Below are 18,607 nucleotides of genomic sequence, written 5' to 3'. Positions count from 1 at the left end.
CTTGAAGAATTTCAAAAAAACTCAAAATTATGTTTCTGGTTGTATTCTGTTACTTCAAATTCTGTATTTCCAGAGGATGACTTTGGATGGGGATACAACGCCGATAGGGTTACCTCTCATTCAACATTGGACTGATGAAATGTTATATGAAAGAATTAGCAAGCAAGATGATCTTTACGAGAAAGGTTATTTGAATAAGTCTACGTATCCTATCACCAAAAGATCGGATGCAATTGTTATTTTCAAGGACCAGAAGGTAATTTTCTCTTTCGTAGTTACTGTAATGCTTTTTATGTGTTACTTATTATATTTACTAAGTGTTACTTGTTTTGTTTTTAAAATAGTTTTATTAGTTACTCTTCTTTATATAATCAGTTACTTGTGTTACTTTTTTTTAATATTTTATTTGTTTCATTGTTTCTTGTTATGGTTACTAATTACATTTTTCTTTATCTTTATTTTTTCAGGGTTAAGTCAATTTTACATCAACAAAAATCTGATTGTACAAGGTTGTACCTGGTGAAGATGTAAATTATGTATTTAGTATTTTAGTATTATGTTTTTAAAGTTGAATAAGTATATTTGGTATTTTGAATTTAAGTGTAATAATGTATGTTGAATTTGAAGAACAATAATTACTTATTTACCTAACTTTTACATAATTACTCCGTGTTACTTTTTAATGATTTTGGATGTTATTCTACATTAATAAATATGAATTTTACTTATAAATGTAATGCCTGGTACTTTTATAGTGTTAGGGTTGTTACCTTGAAAAATAAATACTTGTAAGAGTAATGCCAGGTACTTTAAATTGTTAGGGATGTTACCTTTAAGATTAAATATTTCTATAGGACTATTTACTATTATCTAGGATGTTACCTATAAACGTAATACCTGTTACTTTTATAGTGTTAATAAATATTATATTACAGGATCAGGGATGTTACTTGTAAGAATAATGCCTAGTACTTTATAGTTTTAGTGATGTTACCTTCAAAATAAGATATTTCCATAACGCTGTTACATTTCCAGTGTTAGTTAAGGCAGTTACTTTTCCAGTGTTAAGGCTGTTACTTTTCAAGTATTAAGTCTGTTACTTTTCCCTTTTTAAGGCTGTTACTTTCCAAGTGTTAAGTCTTTTACTTTTCCATTGTTAAATCTGTTACTTTTCCCTTGTTAAGGTTGCCACTTTAACAGTTTCAGGAGTGTTACTTAAGCTATAGAAATGTTACTTTACTTTCATCATTCAATATATTTTTTGAATAAAAAATATCCATAATTAAACTAAAAAGAGTTACTATGATGATTACATAATGTTAAATCAAATTCTCACAAACTTTCAAAGAAGTTCTTTTAAATAAAAATAAATGAAACATTACATAATGTTTAAAATAAACGTGCCAGGGTTGTAAAAGCTGGAGTTGTAGTACCATACTCTTTTGAATTACTCTTTGATCCCTTTCCTCTTTTCTTTTTCAAAGCATTATCAAAATGTCCTTTTGCTCTCTTATTTCTTCCCTTTGTATTAACTCTATCTGGATCAAGTACTTCAACAATAGGAACTCTTTCTGTAATATCATCATCTGTAGTTACTTCTATGACAACATTTTCATTTCTGGATGTATCAATCTCCTTAGAATCTCTTTCAAAACCTCGCTCTAATATCTGCCTAGTTCCTTGTTGCCCTTGACTTCTTACTATCAAGTCATAGTACTTCTGTGCCATATTATGATGCCAAGGGATAAATTTATTTTGTTGACTAGATAATATTGCAGTATCATCCATCTTCTTCCAGAAATCTGTCTTTGCTTGTTTTGTCCATCGTTTTGTTATATAGAAATCAGGAATCCTTGGAATTGAGTGCAGATGTAACACACGTATACAGTGGTAACATAACCATCCTGCTTCTTCAAAAATTTGGCATGTACAAGCTATTCTTTGTGCAGCAGCATCAAATGTTACTTTTTGCTTTAATTCTGTATCATTCTCTTTGTACACTTCATAATACAGCTTGTAACCATCCATAGCCACAATGTTTGAAAATGAACCAATTGCTTAACCATATTCAAATTCAAAATACCTAAATAGTGTCAGAGTGTATACCTCAGAAGCATGCTTGAGTAATCCTGTCATTGGAAACACTGGTGTAGGGGTTGAATTTGTGCAATTAAATTCACATTGTTTCTTTGTTCGTCTCCAACGGTGTACAGTTTCTTGTGAAATCTTGAAAAAATCAGTCAAACTTGTGTTTTTGTTTGCTTTAAAACAAACTACATTGTTAGTACTGTCACTTCTTTGAGAAGATAATATCCCAGCAGAGAAGAAGTCTTTGCTCAAACCAGTGCACCACTTATCTTTTATTTTTTATAATCGTTGAAACCACTTACTGTTACTTAAATTGTATGTAGTTATCATGTTTTTCCAGCATCTTTCACACTCTTCTTCACTAACACATCCACTTAGACAATGGTTGAAAGCATCCTTGAAAGACGTATCCCGCTTTAATGCACCAAAACGTTACACCGCATTTTGTATTAGATGCCAAAGGCATAATCTGTGTCTTGTTTGAGGAAGTACCTGAAAATATGAGAAAATAAATTTATTATTATGTAAGTGATTAATTTGATACTGATTTTTATTATGAAGTTACTTTAAATTAGATTTAGATGTTACTTTCAAAGTGTTGCTAATGTTACTTTTCATAGTGTTATTGATGTTACTTAATTTATTATAGACATGTTACTTTATACAGAAAATAATGTTACTGAAAAGGTCAATGTCAAACATACCTTCAATATTGCATTAGACATTGCTTGATCTTGATCTGTAAATACAGAAACAAGAGCTATCCCATAGATTTCAAAAAAGTTTGTAGAACCCATACAAATGATTCTGTTGTTTCATCTCCTAGGAAAAAACAACCAAACATTGATGTTTTTCAATGATTGTTAATGCCAACAAAAAACCCACAAATGAGATTGTACTTGTTGGTTCTATAGGTTGTATAAAAAATAGTAACATCTCCAAAGGCTAAATAATCTTCTCTCATAATAGAATCTCTCCAGAATATACTCTCTAATTTTCCATTTTCTTTTAATCGAAAACGAAAAAACACATCTGGATCTTCAGATTGTAGGTTATATAAATTGTCAATGACTTTTTGTGCATCCCCACTCTCAATTTCCTTCATCTTCTTCCTTGTCACAAAGTTCAAATGGTCTTTTATTGAGTGTCCAACAACTTCTTCCCCTACAATAAAAAAATATTGTTATTTGTTTTCATTTTGTATTTACTTATAGAATATTATATTTTTATATAAATGTTAAAATTCTTACCTCCTGCTTCATGACACATAACTTTGTATGATTGTGTAGGCTTTAATCCACTGTTATCTAGTAACTCTATTGTCTTTGCCTTCTCCTCTGTGATTTTCCTTTCTGATTTGTGCATATGCTGCCTATCCTTTCTAGTCATTGGATGATTATGCACAAGAACGTGATCTTTGACTTCTAATAAGCCATCTTCATTTAAGTTTTCTCTTATAAAAGCTCCACATCCTGTTCTTGTAACAGGTACGAGTTTTCCTTTCTTTTTTTTCTTCTCAGTTACTTTAGGAGTGTTTGCTTTTCTTTTCAATCTGAAGCCATGCTTGTTACATACAATGTACTTTTCATACATTACTCTTGTCGTAGGATGTAGTCTATGTGTAGATAGCCTTACAGCAAGACCCAAAGCTTGTGCATGCTTTTCATAAAACTTTCAGTAAGTCTTTTATATTTGATTCAGTATGCCTCACTAAACTTTCAGAGTAATCCTCATCATCTTCTTCTTTATTTGTTGTATTTGCTGAATTAAATAAAAAAAAGGATATTAAGCATGTTACTTATGAATATAATACCTGGTACTTTTATAGTATTAAGGTTGTTACCTTACAAATAAGATATTGCTGTAGGGCTGTTTGGGGATGTTACTTGTAAGAGTAATGCTTGTTACATTTCTAATGTCAGGGCTGTTACTTTTTTAGTGTTAGCGTTGTTACTTATTAGATTATAGTCCGGTACTTTTCTTCTGGTATTATAGTTATTTTGATAGCTTTAGGAATGTTATCTATACATTAACTAGATATTACTTAACTTATAAGGATGTTACTTTATAGTGTTTAGGGATGTTACTTTTATAGTTTTAATGTTGTTACTTATTAGATTAAATTTTGGTACTTTTCTTCTGGTATTCTAGGTTCTTTAATAGTTTTAGGAATGTTACCTAAATATTAACTAGATATCACTTAACTTATAAGGATATTACTTATAAAACTTATATATGTAACTTTATAGTGTTAGGAATGTTACTTTCAAAATAAGTTATTTCTATAGGGCTGTTACCTAGAATATAAGATATTGCTATATAGTTGTTAACTATATCTTGAATAGTAATATTAGGAATGTTACTTGTAAAAGTAATGCTTGATAATTTTATAGTATTAATACATACTACATACCAGTATCAGAGATGTTACTTGTTTACCTTATAGTGTTAGGGATGTTATACTTAAATGATCTACCATGGTTATATTAATTATTATATCCTAGTATCAAGCATGTTACTTATAAATGTAATACTTGGTACTTTTATTGTATGAAGGTTGTTACCTTACAAATAAAATATTGCTGTAGGGCTGTTTACGGATGTTACTTTTAAAAGTAATATTTGTTACCTTTCTAATGTTAGGGCTGTTACTATTTTAGTGTTTGGGCTGTTACTTGTTAGATTATAGTCCATTACATTTTTTCTAGTATTATAGTTATTTTAATAGTTTTAGGAATGTTACCTAATCATTAACTAGATATCACTAAATTTATAAGGATGTTACTTATAAAGACTAATATATGTTACTTTATAGTGCTAGGAATGTTACCTTCAAAATAAGTTATTTCTATAGGGCTGTTACGTTGAGTAGATCTGTTACTTATAAATGTAATTTTTGTTACCTTTTTAATTTTAGGGCTGTTACTTTTTATGTTATGGTTGTTACTTATTAAATTATAGTCTGGTACTTTTCTTCTTGTATTATAACAGTTTTAGGAATGATAAACGTCAACTAGATATCACTTATAAGGATGTTACTTATAAGACTAATATATGTTACTTTATAGTGTTAGGAATGTTACTTTAAATAGATAATATTTAGTGCTAAAAAGTTAAAACGAAACTTAATACTATTAGTGCTGCTAACAACCAGATACTTTTTTAGTCATAAGATGTTACTTTTCTAAAATCCCCATAATATAATTAAAATACCTTTTTCATCGTGAACTGTCAATGGTAGTTGTTCCTCTAGTTCCACCATGATTGTTAGGTCATCGATTTGATCTTCCATTGTTGTTAGATCTTCGATTTCGTCTTCGATGTTACTTATTATATTTCTAGTTTCGCCACAATCCCGAAGCTGAAGATTTTTATTGAAAGTTGAAGAGATTGATTGATTTCCATTTGTTCTTGAATCTGATTTGTGTGGAATTCCGATCTCAAAGTTTTAGTTCTGGAATTTTAGCAGAGCTCGAAAATCGAAAACCTAGGTTTCAATGCGGCGCAAAAAGAGAAGAGCTCTATTTATTAACGGCGTTAAGCTTGCCGTTTCCTTTTTTTGAGGGACGCGCGTTTTTCAAGTGTTGAAGCCCACGCGCGCGTCACATCATCAAGTTGATGATGTGACCAGTCTCACCAAAGACGCGTTGTATACTACAGGGCTCATGTATATATGGAAACCTCAAAGCGAGGGTTTTTAGTAGACCGCACAACTCAATCACGAAAACCACGGAAATTGAGATGAGAAGGATGAAGAAAAAAAACTTACGGAATAACTGGGCAACAACAGAACTTTCGAGAGAAAGCGGTGAAAAAATCGAAGTGTGGATGACAACATCACTAATTTTTCCTATATTATTTTTTACTTACACACCCTACCTTTTTACATATTTCTCTTATTTTATTCATATTCTATTATATTTAATCACCTTTTCTACATTTAGTTTTAATATTTGTACAAATAGTAACAATAAAAATCTTTACGAAACGGAGGTAGTTTGTGAGTTATAGGCTACTTCATCTATAACCAATTGGCTTTTAGGATAGAGGCTCGTTACACTTATATATGACCAATCTCTTTTCTTGTATGGCTTATGTATGACTCGGTCAGTTTAACATCGTATCAGAATCAATCTCACGACTTGGACCTAGATCGTTAATACTCTGGGCCAAATTGAAATTGCATGTGTGAGGGGGAGTGTCGAGTTACGCGCTCTAATCCAAGAAACATCACATGATCGTAATCACTTTACAACGCTAAAAGACTACACCCTTAAAATATAGAGAGATTGACTAACATATAAGATTGGTAGGATATTTCACCTATCATCAATTAGTTTTAGAATGGTACCTATCAGATATATACGTTCTCAAGCTCTTCCCTTGTATCACCCGATCAGTTTATAAAAAATGAATTACATACAAAGTACTACCGAGTAATATAAAAAATGATTTTTACTACTCGGGTTCTGGCTCGGTGATTTTGACGTCATATACCAATTAACGTGCTAACTTGGTCGATGACTGATCAGACGATGTACAATCCTTATTTGACACTCTACTCTTTGTAAAGAAAATCGGAGCTACGGGAACCTCAAGAGTAACCGAGTAGCTGTCTAACGTGAGGACTGCGGTTGCCATAGTAGGTCTATCATCTGGAATTTCTTGAACACATAGCAAACCAATGTGTATGCATCTCATAACTTCATCCATTGAGCACGAGTCTCTTATCGTTGGATCTACGAATTCCAAAGGCATGCCATCTCTCCACTGTTTCCATGCCTGCAAAGTTTAAAATATTCTTGTAAAAACCTAGTCAAATCACCCCTTTTTCTCCTCTTATATCTACTAATTAAACAATTCTTCCTCCATTATTTCTTTATAAATGTATCGTATTGATTTTTCACATTATTTATTTCCTAACTTTGACAACTATGTAATAGAAACATAAAAGACAATTAACAACGTAAATAAAGAACACGGAGATTTATAGTTGCTCACTAACAATGTGTTAGCTACCAATGATGTCTTGGCCTAGTGTTTAAGATTGAGATCTGTATACTATAGTTCTCAGGTTGGAATCCCTCGCCCCCTTTTGTAATTTATATTTCCCTTTTGATTCATCCGCAAAAAAAAAAAAAAAATATGACAATGTGTAAGCTATGTGCACAGACAGGGGAGAGAAAAAACTTTATTGATTTTTAGGAATACAGATTACATAATACAATTAGGTTCTAAATCTAAAGAGTTTGTATGCTCCCTCCATATTTAATTAAAAGATACAGTTTTTCCAGCACGTGGTTTTAGGAGGGTGAGTTGAATTTATTAAAATAAGATGATAGTGGGTTATTATTATTATAAGAAATTGATATTGGGTGAATTATTTATTGTATCAAAAAGAGGATGTGAGTAAGTATGAGACCACGAGAAGGAGAGAAAGATTAATAAAATTGAATGTGGGGATCATAACATGCAAAAATTAGAAAGTGTATCTATTAATTAAACCTCGGATCTTATATGTGACCAGCCACACCATCAACTTGATGGTGTGACGTGTTCACATTTACAAATAAGCCCAACACATTTAAAGCTCAGCGCGCTGGTTAACATAATCTAAAAGTACACTTGCCTAGAAAATAAAATAAAGCAATCTATACAAGGAATCTCTACCATGAAACTTCAATAAAAATAAGAAAAGTAACGACGAATACAATGTATAATAAAACCAGCATAGAAAGTCAAATAACAATAGTCTATACAAGGAACCTCTAACATGAAATTGAAGAAACTACAATAACTAAAAGTAACACCAACATAGAAAATCAAGTAACACCAGTCTATACCACGAACCTCTAACATGAAATTTAAGAACCAACAATAAAACAAGAAAAATAACAGAAAATACAATGTATAAGTAACACCAGTCTATACAAGTAACCTCCAACATGAAATTGAATAAGATGCAATAAAACAAGAATATATAGGTACCAGTAAAGAAAATCAAATAACACCAGCATAGAAAATCAAGTACCACTGTTTTTTACAAGGAATCTCTAACATGAAATTGAAGAATTGCAATAAAACAAGAAATGTAATAACAAATAGAATGTATAAGTAACACCAACATAGAAAGTCAAGAAACACCGATCTATGCAAATAACCTCTAACATGAAACTGTAACAAAACAAGAAAAGTAACAGCGAATACAATGTATAACTAACACCAGCATAGAAAGTCAGGTAACATCGGTCTATACAAGGAACCTCTAACTTGAAATTGAAAAACCAACAGTAAAACAAAAAAAGAAACAGCAAATACAATGTATAAGTAACATTAGCAAATACAATGTATAAGTAACACTTGTTAAGTAAAACCAGGCAATAACCTTCTCCATTATGTCTGCGCACTCTCGTCACACCATCAAGTTGATGGTGTGGCTGGTCATATAGGAGACACGTTGTTAATTAAGTACGACTGATTATTTGAAATGTATCTTTTAATTAAATACGACGAGAGTAGTACTCTCTAGAAAGACACAAAAACAGAAAATAGTCTCAAAACAGATAACCCAAGTCCAAAATAATAGATACCATGCTGGGGCGTTGCAGTAAGAGGACTTGACCGATTCAAGACATATTTCTAACAATCAAATTTATTACTAATATATAAAGACAAATTTTGTACTTTAACTGTTTTCCGGTTAATTTAAATATATTTTCAAAATATCTGATTTTTATTTAATACTTCGTATTTAACTAAAGAAAGTGATGGCCGAATTTAGTATATAAATAATATAGAAAGTCAAAATTATGCATCTATCACTACAAGAATTTGTATTTTTAACGACAACATAATTACGGCGGGTCAAAAATCCCGTCGCAAAAGCCTTTTGCGACGGGGCTAACAACCAAACAAAGATAGGAATAACCGTCGCAAATATCTTTTACGACGGGTTAACGACGGGATTTTCTATTAACGACGACCCCCTTTTATGACGGGTTCGCGATAGGAAATCCCGTTGTTACACTACAAGAAATTGTGCTATTAACGACGAGAAATCCCATCGCGAACCCGTCATAAAAGGGGGCCGTCGTTAATAGAAAATCCCGTCGTAAACCCGTAGTAAAAGACATTTGCGACGGTTATTCCCGTCATTATTTGGTTGTTAGCCCCGTCGCAAAAGGTTTTTCGACGAGATTTTTAACCCGTCGTAATTAGGTTGTCGTTAAAGATACAAATTCTTGTAGTATAATTAATCAACGATTATTGACCTTTCGCGACGGGATTTCCCGTCATTAATAGTACAATTTCTTATAGTATATTATAAAACGGAGGAAGTACTTGAATTAAAATACTATTAATACTTAATACTTACATAGCTTAGAAGGTCCTCGGCTTTTCCTGATTCATAAAATGTATTGTTTCTTTTGCCACTAATAATTTCCAAGACCAAGACTCCAAAACTATAAACGTCTGATTTATTAGAGAATTGTCCGTGCAATGCATATTCGGGCGCCATGTAGCCACTGCAAGAGGTGTCATATATATTAAGCAATGGCATAATTTTATACTTCTAATTCGAACAGTTTTGCAAGTGAAAATTTGGAATTATACCACTACAAGAATTGTACTATTAATGACGGGAAATTCCGTCGCTAAAGGCCAATAATTGTTGTTTAACGAAGGGATTTTTCGTCGTGAGCCCATCATAAAAGGGGGCCGTCGTTAAAGGAAAATCCGTCATTAACCCGTCGTAAACGACATTTGCGACGGTTGTTCCCGTCTTTCTTGGGTTGTTATCCCCGTCGCAAAAGCCTTTTTACGATGGAATTTTTACCCGTCGTTATTAGGTTGTCATAAAAGATACAAATTTTTGTAGTGTACTCACTATGTTCCAACAACTCTACTTGTTTTGTCTTGGCTTTGATCCACTGCGAAAATTCTTGCCATTCCAAAGTCTGAAATTTTGGCATTAATATCGGCATCTAACAAGACATTGCTTGCCTTAAGATCTCGATGTATAATTCTTAGTTGAGAATCGTGATGGAGATAAAGCATCCCTCGAGCTATTCCTCCTATAATTTTGTAGCGCGTAGCCCAGTCAAGTAGTCCTTGACCTTCAGGGTCTGTACATTACAATTGTTGTACTTAAAAAACAATGCGAAATCAATAGAACAAGAGAAAAGTTCTAAACATATATGCAAGATATGAAATGTATAATTGTACCGTAAAGAAAATTGGCAAGGCTCTTGTTGGTCATATATTCATAAACCAGTAACTTTTCTTGCCCTTCGAAACAAAATCCCAATAGCCTCACCAAATTTTTGTGTTGTAGTTTGGCTACTACTAAGATTTCATTTTTGAATTCTTGTAGTCCTTGACTAGAGTTTATAGACAATCTCTTCACTGCTATCTGTTGTCCGTTTGATAGTGTACCCTGTGCAATAAAACGTAAACCTGCTAAATCGATTTTTTATTTTGCTGAGAATGAACCACAAGGGAAATACAAATACAGAAGATGTGATTCAAACCTGAAACCTACACTACAAGATATTGTACTTTTAACGACGGAAAATCCCGTCGCTAAAGACCAATAATTGTTGATTAACGACGAGATTTTCCGTCGCGAACCCGTCATAAAAGAGGGTCGTCGTTAATGGAAAATTTCGTAATTACTCCGTCGTAAAAGACATTTTCGACGGTTGTTCCCGTCGTTATTTATCCCCGTCGCAAAAGTCCTTTTACGACGGGATTTTAGCCCGTCGTTATTAGATTGTCATAAAAGATACAAATTCTTCAAAAGGTCTTGCGCGCACAAGGTGTACAATAAATTTATTGTACACCAAGATAACTTTAACCCTTTTCTTTGTAACTTTAACCTAGTTTTGATTAACTTTTATATTAGTAAAAAAAATTGATAGATAAATATTTTAAATGGTTAAATGATTAATTTTATACATTATTAGTGATTTTGAAGAAATAAGTTTTACTAAAATGAAAAAATTTATCACTTAAAAATAGATAACTTTTACATATATAAGCTTAACTTTTAAGCATTTTGGGTTAACTTTTACTTTGGTGTACAATATTTATTGTACACCCATTGTAAATAAGAATTTGTGCAAATTCTTATAGTGCTATTAAACACATTCTCTCGGTCTTAACCATTAGATCATGCAATACCTTATTGATTAAACGTACTAAATCATTTAATTTAAATCATTGGACACGAGAGAGTTAGCTTATGCAAATCTTACCTTATAGACACCGCCAAATCCACCTTCCCCCAATTTATCATCAATTGAAAATTTATTTGTTGCAGACTGAAGTGTTGCTAGATCAAATTGCAAGGACTCGACGGTTGTGAAACCTTCACCTTCAATATCATCATATCCAAAGAAAACATACACGAAGTATAAATTAGCCATGAAAGTACAGTATTTCTTTTTCATCTTGGTTTGACGATAGATAGGGAATATAACCAGCTTACCAGTTTCAGCAGTGTCATATTTCTTAGTTTTCTTGTATTTGGCGCAATAAATGCAAATTACAAGTAGTGCCACAATAATAGCCACTATGGGAATGACTATGGCAATAATCACATTCGCTGAGATTCTTTTCCCTACGCAAAAATTTATCGCATTATCAAAACATGAAAGCATTTTTTAGGATTAATGTAACAATATTTACTAGTCAATTCTCAACCGAACCGTTGAATTTGCTGGGTTAATCCGGTCGTTAAGAATCTGAATCGTTAATAACTTAAGCTGGAATCCGAAATTCGATCCGATCCGATAATATTCAATCCGAAGGGTCTCGAAAACAGTAATCCGATTAAGATTTGAACCTGATAACAAACCGTCGTGCGACAACCCGAACAGTTTCTATCCGAACTGAATAGACCCGAAAATGGTTAATGATCCGATTTTGTTACAATCTGAACCATTTCAACCCGGGAAAAACCGGTTTACAACCTGAACTGTTTCAACCCGGACTATTTACAGCCCGAACTGTTTCAACCCGGATCGTTTACAATATGATCAAAATGTTTCAACCCCGGCCGTTTATCACCCGAATTGTTTTAACCCGAACCGCTTATTACCCGAACTGTTTCAACCTGAACCGTTTACAACCCCTAATCCGTTTACAACCCGAATTGTTTCTAGATACATGTTAATTAATTAACAATTGTACTTGTTTGTCTCCTTTTATTGTTGAACATGTTAGTCTCGTTGCTGTTTAAACCAATATGAATATATGATAAACTTGTAATAATTATATTGCTTGCTTACCAAAAAAAAATAAAAAATTGTATTTACATACTTTACAAATTCATTACGTGTTATTTCATCATTATCGATTATTAATTATTACGTTATTAGTTATTAATTCATCAATAATTGTTTCATGAATACGAAGTGATACATTCTATTAGTCATTAGTTTGTCGTTATCTATGATATAACTAAGTCGTATGATATATACTCACTCACTCTATTTGTCTTAAAACTTAAACACTTTTAAATGTAGTTACGCCTTTGTCTCTTAATTAAGACATCCATATTATAATATAAACGTATTGAAAACTGTGATTTTAGTACTAACCCAATATTGTTTATAATTTGCATCCGAATTGACTTGACCAAACATGAACCCGAGCCGATAGAACCCAGTCCGATATGAAACCGACCCGATATGATATGAACCTGTTAAAACTCGGCTAAACCCGTTTATAATCCGACGTGCTCCAACCCGAACCGACTTGACCCGACCCGATTTGACCTGACCCGACATAAATCCGACCTCATACAACCCAATTAAACCCTTACAACCCAACCCAATATGACCCGAGCCGACATGAACCCGACCTAATATTAAGCCGAACCGACATGAACCCAACCCGATATGAACCTGTGCCAACCAACCCGAACCCGAACCCGAACCGAACCGTTAATTTTTCAACCCGATCCGATTCGATCCGATCCGACACCCAAATAAACTCGTTTCAAACCGAACTGGTGAACTTGACCCGAAATCGATCTGTTTGTCCGAATTAACACCTCTACCATTATAAGGGTATAGCATTTGTTCTTGATATGTTAATTAGTGAAAATTTGAAGCTAAACTTAATACTCCCTCTGTATTTATTTAAAAGATACACTTGCCTTTTCCGGCCGTATTTATTTAAGAGATACACTTTCCATTTTGAGTAACTTATCAACCCCACCATCTAATTAAATAATATATCTACAACCCACCCCCATCCTCCACTCTCCGAAATGACATGGTCCCCACTTGTTTTTCTTATTAAAATATCTACTCAACCCCACTTTTTTTATTACTTTATTTCATTCAATTTTTTTTCTTAATACCCGTGCCCGGCCAAGTGTATCTCTTAAATAAATACGGAGGGAGTACTCAATAGTTCATACGTGAATAGTGTAAAAGCTTCTAGTTGTTGAACGTGTTTAGAATCCGAGGAAGTACCTAGTACTCAGTATAACAGGGAAGTATATGATTCCTTGTACAAGTGATCAAAATTGGAGTCGGGCTGGGATCACTAGTGGAAAAACAATCATTTGCATCACCACATTTGCCTCGCACATTTAAACATGTGACGCAATTGACAGTTCTAAGCTTTAAAATTAGTCATTTGCGTCGCAGAATTATTAATCTGCGACGCAAATGACTCTAAAATGTTCTCAGAGTCATTTGCGTCGCAGATTAGTAATAATGCGACGCAAAATATTACCTCCTTTGCGTCGCAGAATTACTAATCTGCGACGCAAATGACTCTTTAAGTCACCTGCGTCGCAGATTAGTAATTCTGCGACGCAGAGGAGGTAAAAAAAATTCGGAAGTTTTTAATTATTCCTCACCCACGCGTACTGCACCCTAATTTGTAGAAGAACAAAACAAACAGGCGCAGCTACCTTCACGACTTCACCCTCATCCTCCATCGATCTTCGATCTTCTTCACCCTCATCCTCCATCGATCTTCTTCACCCTACACCAGGCGCAGCTACATTTAGAGAGAGTTTCGCTGGAACCGTAGGCCACAGCCGCCGCCGCCGCCGCCGCCTCCATTGGAGAATGCCCACTGAATAGGAATCGATCCCTGTCTCCATCAGGTACACTTACTTACCCTCAATTTCCATCTTCTTCACCCTAATTCTTCAATTGATTCCCTTATTTACTCAATCAGGTACACTTTCATTGAATTTTGTGGTTACTTTTTTGTTTAATTTGAAAGATTTAGGGTTTCTTTTTTTGGGTTTGGGATTTGGTGAGAAATTACGTGAATTAGGTCACTAATTTCCAATAATTTAGAACAATGAGGGGGTGAGTGTGCGTAATATTTTGCTAGGGATTATGAATTTGTTTTTGTTAATTTTGCGCAGATTTTTTTTGTTCTGACATTGTGTTCATTTGAATGTTCTGTTGCAGTGGTTTGGCTGAATTGAGTCTCGTTTGGGAGTAAGAAGATTTACTCCGATGGTAAGTTTCATTCCTCATGTTTCCAAAATGTATGAGACTATAGTAAGACTTTGAATTATTGTTGTTTGTTCTTGATTAAGCTATACATTTTGGCTTGCAAATGTTAATCAGCTTGAAGTTGTATGAATTCAGATAGAAGTTTGTATCTTTCTTCTTTACTTACTGACTTTGAGTAACTCTCTTTGTTTCCTTTTTTTCTTCTTCTTAATTTTAGTTTTCATCCGAAATTTGCATTGTTTGTTTTAGAATGATTGATTGTTGTGATATATTGTGATTTCTTTGCTAGATTTTTTTACTCTTTCCCCCCTTAATTTCCTGGTATATTTCTTGTTGATTTCATAGATGTTTTTATTGATTTGGATTGGTTAGTTAGTGTTATAGTTGAGAATAATGGTTGGTTATTGATCTGGTTAGCGCTTTTAGAGTTTTGTTGGAAAGTTGAGAATTTTTGGTTTAATTTCTGAAGTAGACTAGAAATGTGTCATGAGGAAGGGGAATAAGGTGCAGTGATATACAATGTCCTCTTAATAGTATCAGTTAATGGCGACCAATTTGACCATAGACTGGTCGTTCCAGACTCCAGAACGAACTTGCTTAAAGTTATAGTAAAAAGCCTAGAACATCAGTTAGGACAGATTTGTGGCTTAGTGTCGCACGAACGCTGTAAATTCATAATTTAGTGTGCTTCAATTTTAATTTCTCGGCTTTTTTTTTCTCGGTTCAAATTTTTATTTTTATTTCATATTGTAATTTGTTTGATTTTGGTCTGACAATGGAGTTTTTTTATGTAACAGGCGAATATGCCGGAGAAATTGAACCAGTGTAAGCTTGATGCTCGCCGTGAACAATGCCTTTCGCAAGGTCCTGCATTCATTTTCTTTTCTTTTTTTGATTTTTACAGTTCTGTATTTTTCTTGCATAAATTAAATTAGAATCTTGCATCCACTAATTATCTAGAGCTTGCTCTCTTTTTTTCATTCACAATGAATTTCCTGGGCCCTTTGATTGTATTGGCATATCTTTCCTTTTATATATTGTGACTGTCAGGAAGACGTAGGATAACCTTGGTTATTATGGGTGCTTCATATGTAACCATATCTAACTTGGATGTTGGATAACCTTTATTTTTGGTTGTTTCTGGTTGGTAGTCTTTGTGATGATCAGTTGGGAAGTGTATATATGCCTGCTTGCTATGGTTGTTTTATTATTAATGAAACTTCCAAGTGTCCTGAGGTTTGTGATGATCAGTTGGGAAGTTGTTTATTCTAATGAAACAGAGAGCAGGTTGCGTAGGTTGTACTATGGCTATCATGAAGAATGTTTTAAGGTGTCTTTCGGTGAGTTTCTATTGCTTCAACTGTTGTAGGAGCTTACAACTCCAATGTAATACGGGCGAAGTTTATTAAAAGTTTGTAAACTAGAATTATGAGTTTGTACAGCAGATAAGTATTGTGGTTTGCGTGGGTTTATTTTCTTCAGTTTTTCCATCGCCTTGATGAATTTTGCAGGCACAAACAATTTTTTGAGCTTGCTGAAACTCTTGGACATTTGTTTTCATGAACTCTTATGTTCATCTGGTTCTTTTTGTAGGATCTTTTACCTGTTTGCTGTTGCTTTTCTGCTGATCTACCAGTCACTTTTCCATCTATTTCACCACCTTAGCTGCAATTTTCTTCGATGGAGGTTGTAGGAGTTGAAATTCTCTCTCTGACAGAACTATTAGCCATTTCTTGGACTGGATTTGGCTGTTGATGAAATGACTCTGCATCATATTGTAGGATTGCATTAAGTGCTTCTTGTACTAACTTTATGGCTGCAGTCTGTTGCAGTCCAAGTTTCTCTGTCTTTGCAACTTGGTCATCAACTTCCTAGAGATTGTTGTTGTTTTTACTCAGCTCCATATTCAAGTTACTCATCTCATGGCTATTGTTTCCATCTCCACTTTCTTTTTCATCTGCTTGAATGATATCTTGGGCCTCATTCGTTTATGGTTCACTTAAACTTTTATGTTAAAAGTGTAGTTAGGTTATCAACATGTTGGGTGATCTATGGTGAATTTGCCTTTTATTGGGTTGTAACTAAAATATTAAAAAACGAATTTTTTTTTTTTAAAAAAAAGTCATTTGCAACGCACATTTAGCTAATGTGCGTGGCAAATGACTTTTTTTTTTTCGCCTAAAAGTCATTTGCGTCGCACATTTAGCTAATGTGCGTTGCAAATGACTTTTCAGGCATGGTGCTGAAAAGTCATTTGCGTCGCACATTTAGCTAATGTGCGTTGCAAATGACTTTTCAGGCATGGTGCTGAAAAGTCATTTGCAACGCACATTTGCTAAATGTGCGACGCAAATAAGGTTCATTTGCGTCGCACAAATGTGCGACGCAAATGACTTTTAGTCATTTGCGTCGAGAGCTTTTGCCACGCACGATGTGCGACGCAAATGTGCTTAAAAGTGCGATGCAAATGACCCTTTTTCCACTAGTGGATTTAACACAGTAATTCATGAACAAATGCATAAATTTCATACGGGCTTCTCGGTACAGGGTGGATTTCTCGGATTTTGGTCTAAAAATGTGTATTTGAGATATTCCAAACCAGCATTTTTTTGCACCGGGTTGAGTCGCAGAACGGACTATAGTTGATAAGGTCTAATTTCACGTAAAAGATGCAACTTCGAAAGTTAGATATGGAGGCATAGATTGACATACCGTTAGATCGGACGGAATTACTGGTAGGAGACTGTGGTGGAGATAATGGCCGTGGCTGAGGTGGTCGGACCACCGACGACAAGTTAAAGAAAGGGTAGTTCTCGTACCGGACAACACAGCTAGACAGCAAACTTTGTGCACCCATAGCAATGCCAAAGTGCCCAATACCACTCATTAAGCATGTATTACAATCACTAGGGCTCAAATCCGGGGTACACTGACCCAACCCGTAAATGGTTTGGAACGTCGTAAAATTCACAACGTCGGTCGCAAACTTCTTTTGTTGCCCTCCATTGGGAGCTTGTACAGCAATGACGTTGTTCATCATATTACCCATAACTTCCTCGAACCGGGTTGTATTCCCAGTTACATTATTTATATTCACTAAGATAATTCCTGTGACCGTTTCCATCCGACCAAAAAATGACTGGTTTGAGTACCTTACCAAACAATCGTCGTACCATATGATAGCAACTTTTCGATTAGGACAAAGCGTCCTAGGGAGGCCAGTAGTGGTGGCAGTGGTAACACAATTTTGGCACGAGATAGTGTCCAAATCCCCTCGACAGAGGAAGTGGCCGTAGACGGCCTCGCTACCCGCATTGCCGTTACCTGAAACGGCTTGATGGTAGCCGTTGGGGTTGGTGGCGTTGGAGGAGAGATAACGGAAGACGGTGTCGAGATTGGCTTGATATTGGCTATTGTTTGCGAAAATAGTAGTGTTTGGGCAAATAGCGTAGGGATTTTGACCATTAGTTGATTTGGGAATCAATAATAAAATAAATGGCAAATAAATTGAGAAGAATACTGAAAACCAGCTTATTTGTTTAGCCATTTTCAGGAATTTTTTATTATTTTTTTTCTGCTTTGAGATAAAATAGCTTGTTTGGATGTTAATTTAAAACGAGAATTAAAGATATTTTAAGTCTTTTATTGAAGTAAAGACTACAAGGAGACGGGTCAAACACTTCAATAGACTCTAGGGACTAGCGCAAAGCAATAGACTTGTACATATTCGTGAGTTTGGTCCTACAAAGAAAATGTGGTGACGAAAAAACTCTACCATCAATGGGTTTTGAATTAGTCATTGTTGACTTATGACTATAAAATGAGTGATTATTCGCATGAATAGGTACTCACATCTAACTTTCATCTAATCACTAGTACATAATTGAGCTTATGTAACACGTGTTGGTAAAACTTTTTGAAATGCAAAATTATTAGATTATTAAGTAACACTTAGGTAACATTTTTTTTAGAATGTAACACTCAAGGTAACACTTTTAACATAGGTAACATTTTATGGTAACAGT

The 18,607-nt window shown here is 34.0% G+C and overlaps 1 protein-coding gene and 1 long non-coding RNA gene across 3 annotated transcripts; one reads left to right on the top strand and one right to left on the bottom strand.

The window, feature by feature from the left end:
* Positions 1 to 6,362: 6,362 nt before the first annotated feature.
* Positions 6,363 to 18,160, bottom strand: LOC110797081 (cysteine-rich receptor-like protein kinase 10). Its single transcript, XM_022002179.2, has 7 exons — positions 17,295 to 18,160; positions 11,579 to 11,710; positions 11,346 to 11,464; positions 10,315 to 10,525; positions 9,977 to 10,214; positions 9,464 to 9,614; positions 6,363 to 6,870 (listed from the first exon to the last, which is right to left on the bottom strand). Exons 1-7 carry the CDS (start codon positions 18,127 to 18,129, stop codon positions 6,589 to 6,591), a joined length of 1,968 nt encoding a protein of 655 aa, XP_021857871.1. The 5' UTR covers positions 18,130 to 18,160; the 3' UTR covers positions 6,363 to 6,588.
* On the top strand, positions 13,999 to 16,590 carry LOC110797100 (uncharacterized). 2 transcript variants are annotated; one of them, XR_002535749.2, is made up of 5 exons: positions 13,999 to 14,218; positions 14,535 to 14,585; positions 15,380 to 15,446; positions 15,863 to 15,922; positions 16,176 to 16,590. It is a non-coding gene; the product is annotated as an uncharacterized lncRNA (long non-coding RNA). The 2 variants fall into 2 exon arrangements; XR_002535747.2 differs by lacking the exon at positions 15,863 to 15,922 and having other exon boundaries at positions 16,176 to 16,582.
* Positions 18,161 to 18,607: the final 447 nt, after the last annotated feature.

This window comes from Spinacia oleracea, chromosome 6 (genome assembly GCF_020520425.1).
Source record: "Spinacia oleracea cultivar Varoflay chromosome 6, BTI_SOV_V1, whole genome shotgun sequence".
Taxonomy (NCBI): Eukaryota; Viridiplantae; Streptophyta; class Magnoliopsida; order Caryophyllales; family Amaranthaceae; genus Spinacia; species Spinacia oleracea.
Note: the sequence above shows the minus strand (reverse complement) of the source record. Positions and strands in the feature narration are given on the sequence as shown.

Coding starts and splice junctions, on each gene's coding strand:
- LOC110797081 (XM_022002179.2), bottom strand. CDS start 18,129: ATGGCTAAACAAATAAGCTGGTTTTCAGTATTCTTCTCAATTTATTTG. Junction 10,215..10,314: donor CCTTGCCAATTTTCTTTACG/GTACAATTATAC, acceptor TGTAATGTACAG/ACCCTGAAGGTCAAGGACTA. Junction 6,871..9,463: donor CCGAGGACCTTCTAAGCTAT/GTAAGTATTAAG, acceptor TAAACTTTGCAG/GCATGGAAACAGTGGAGAGA.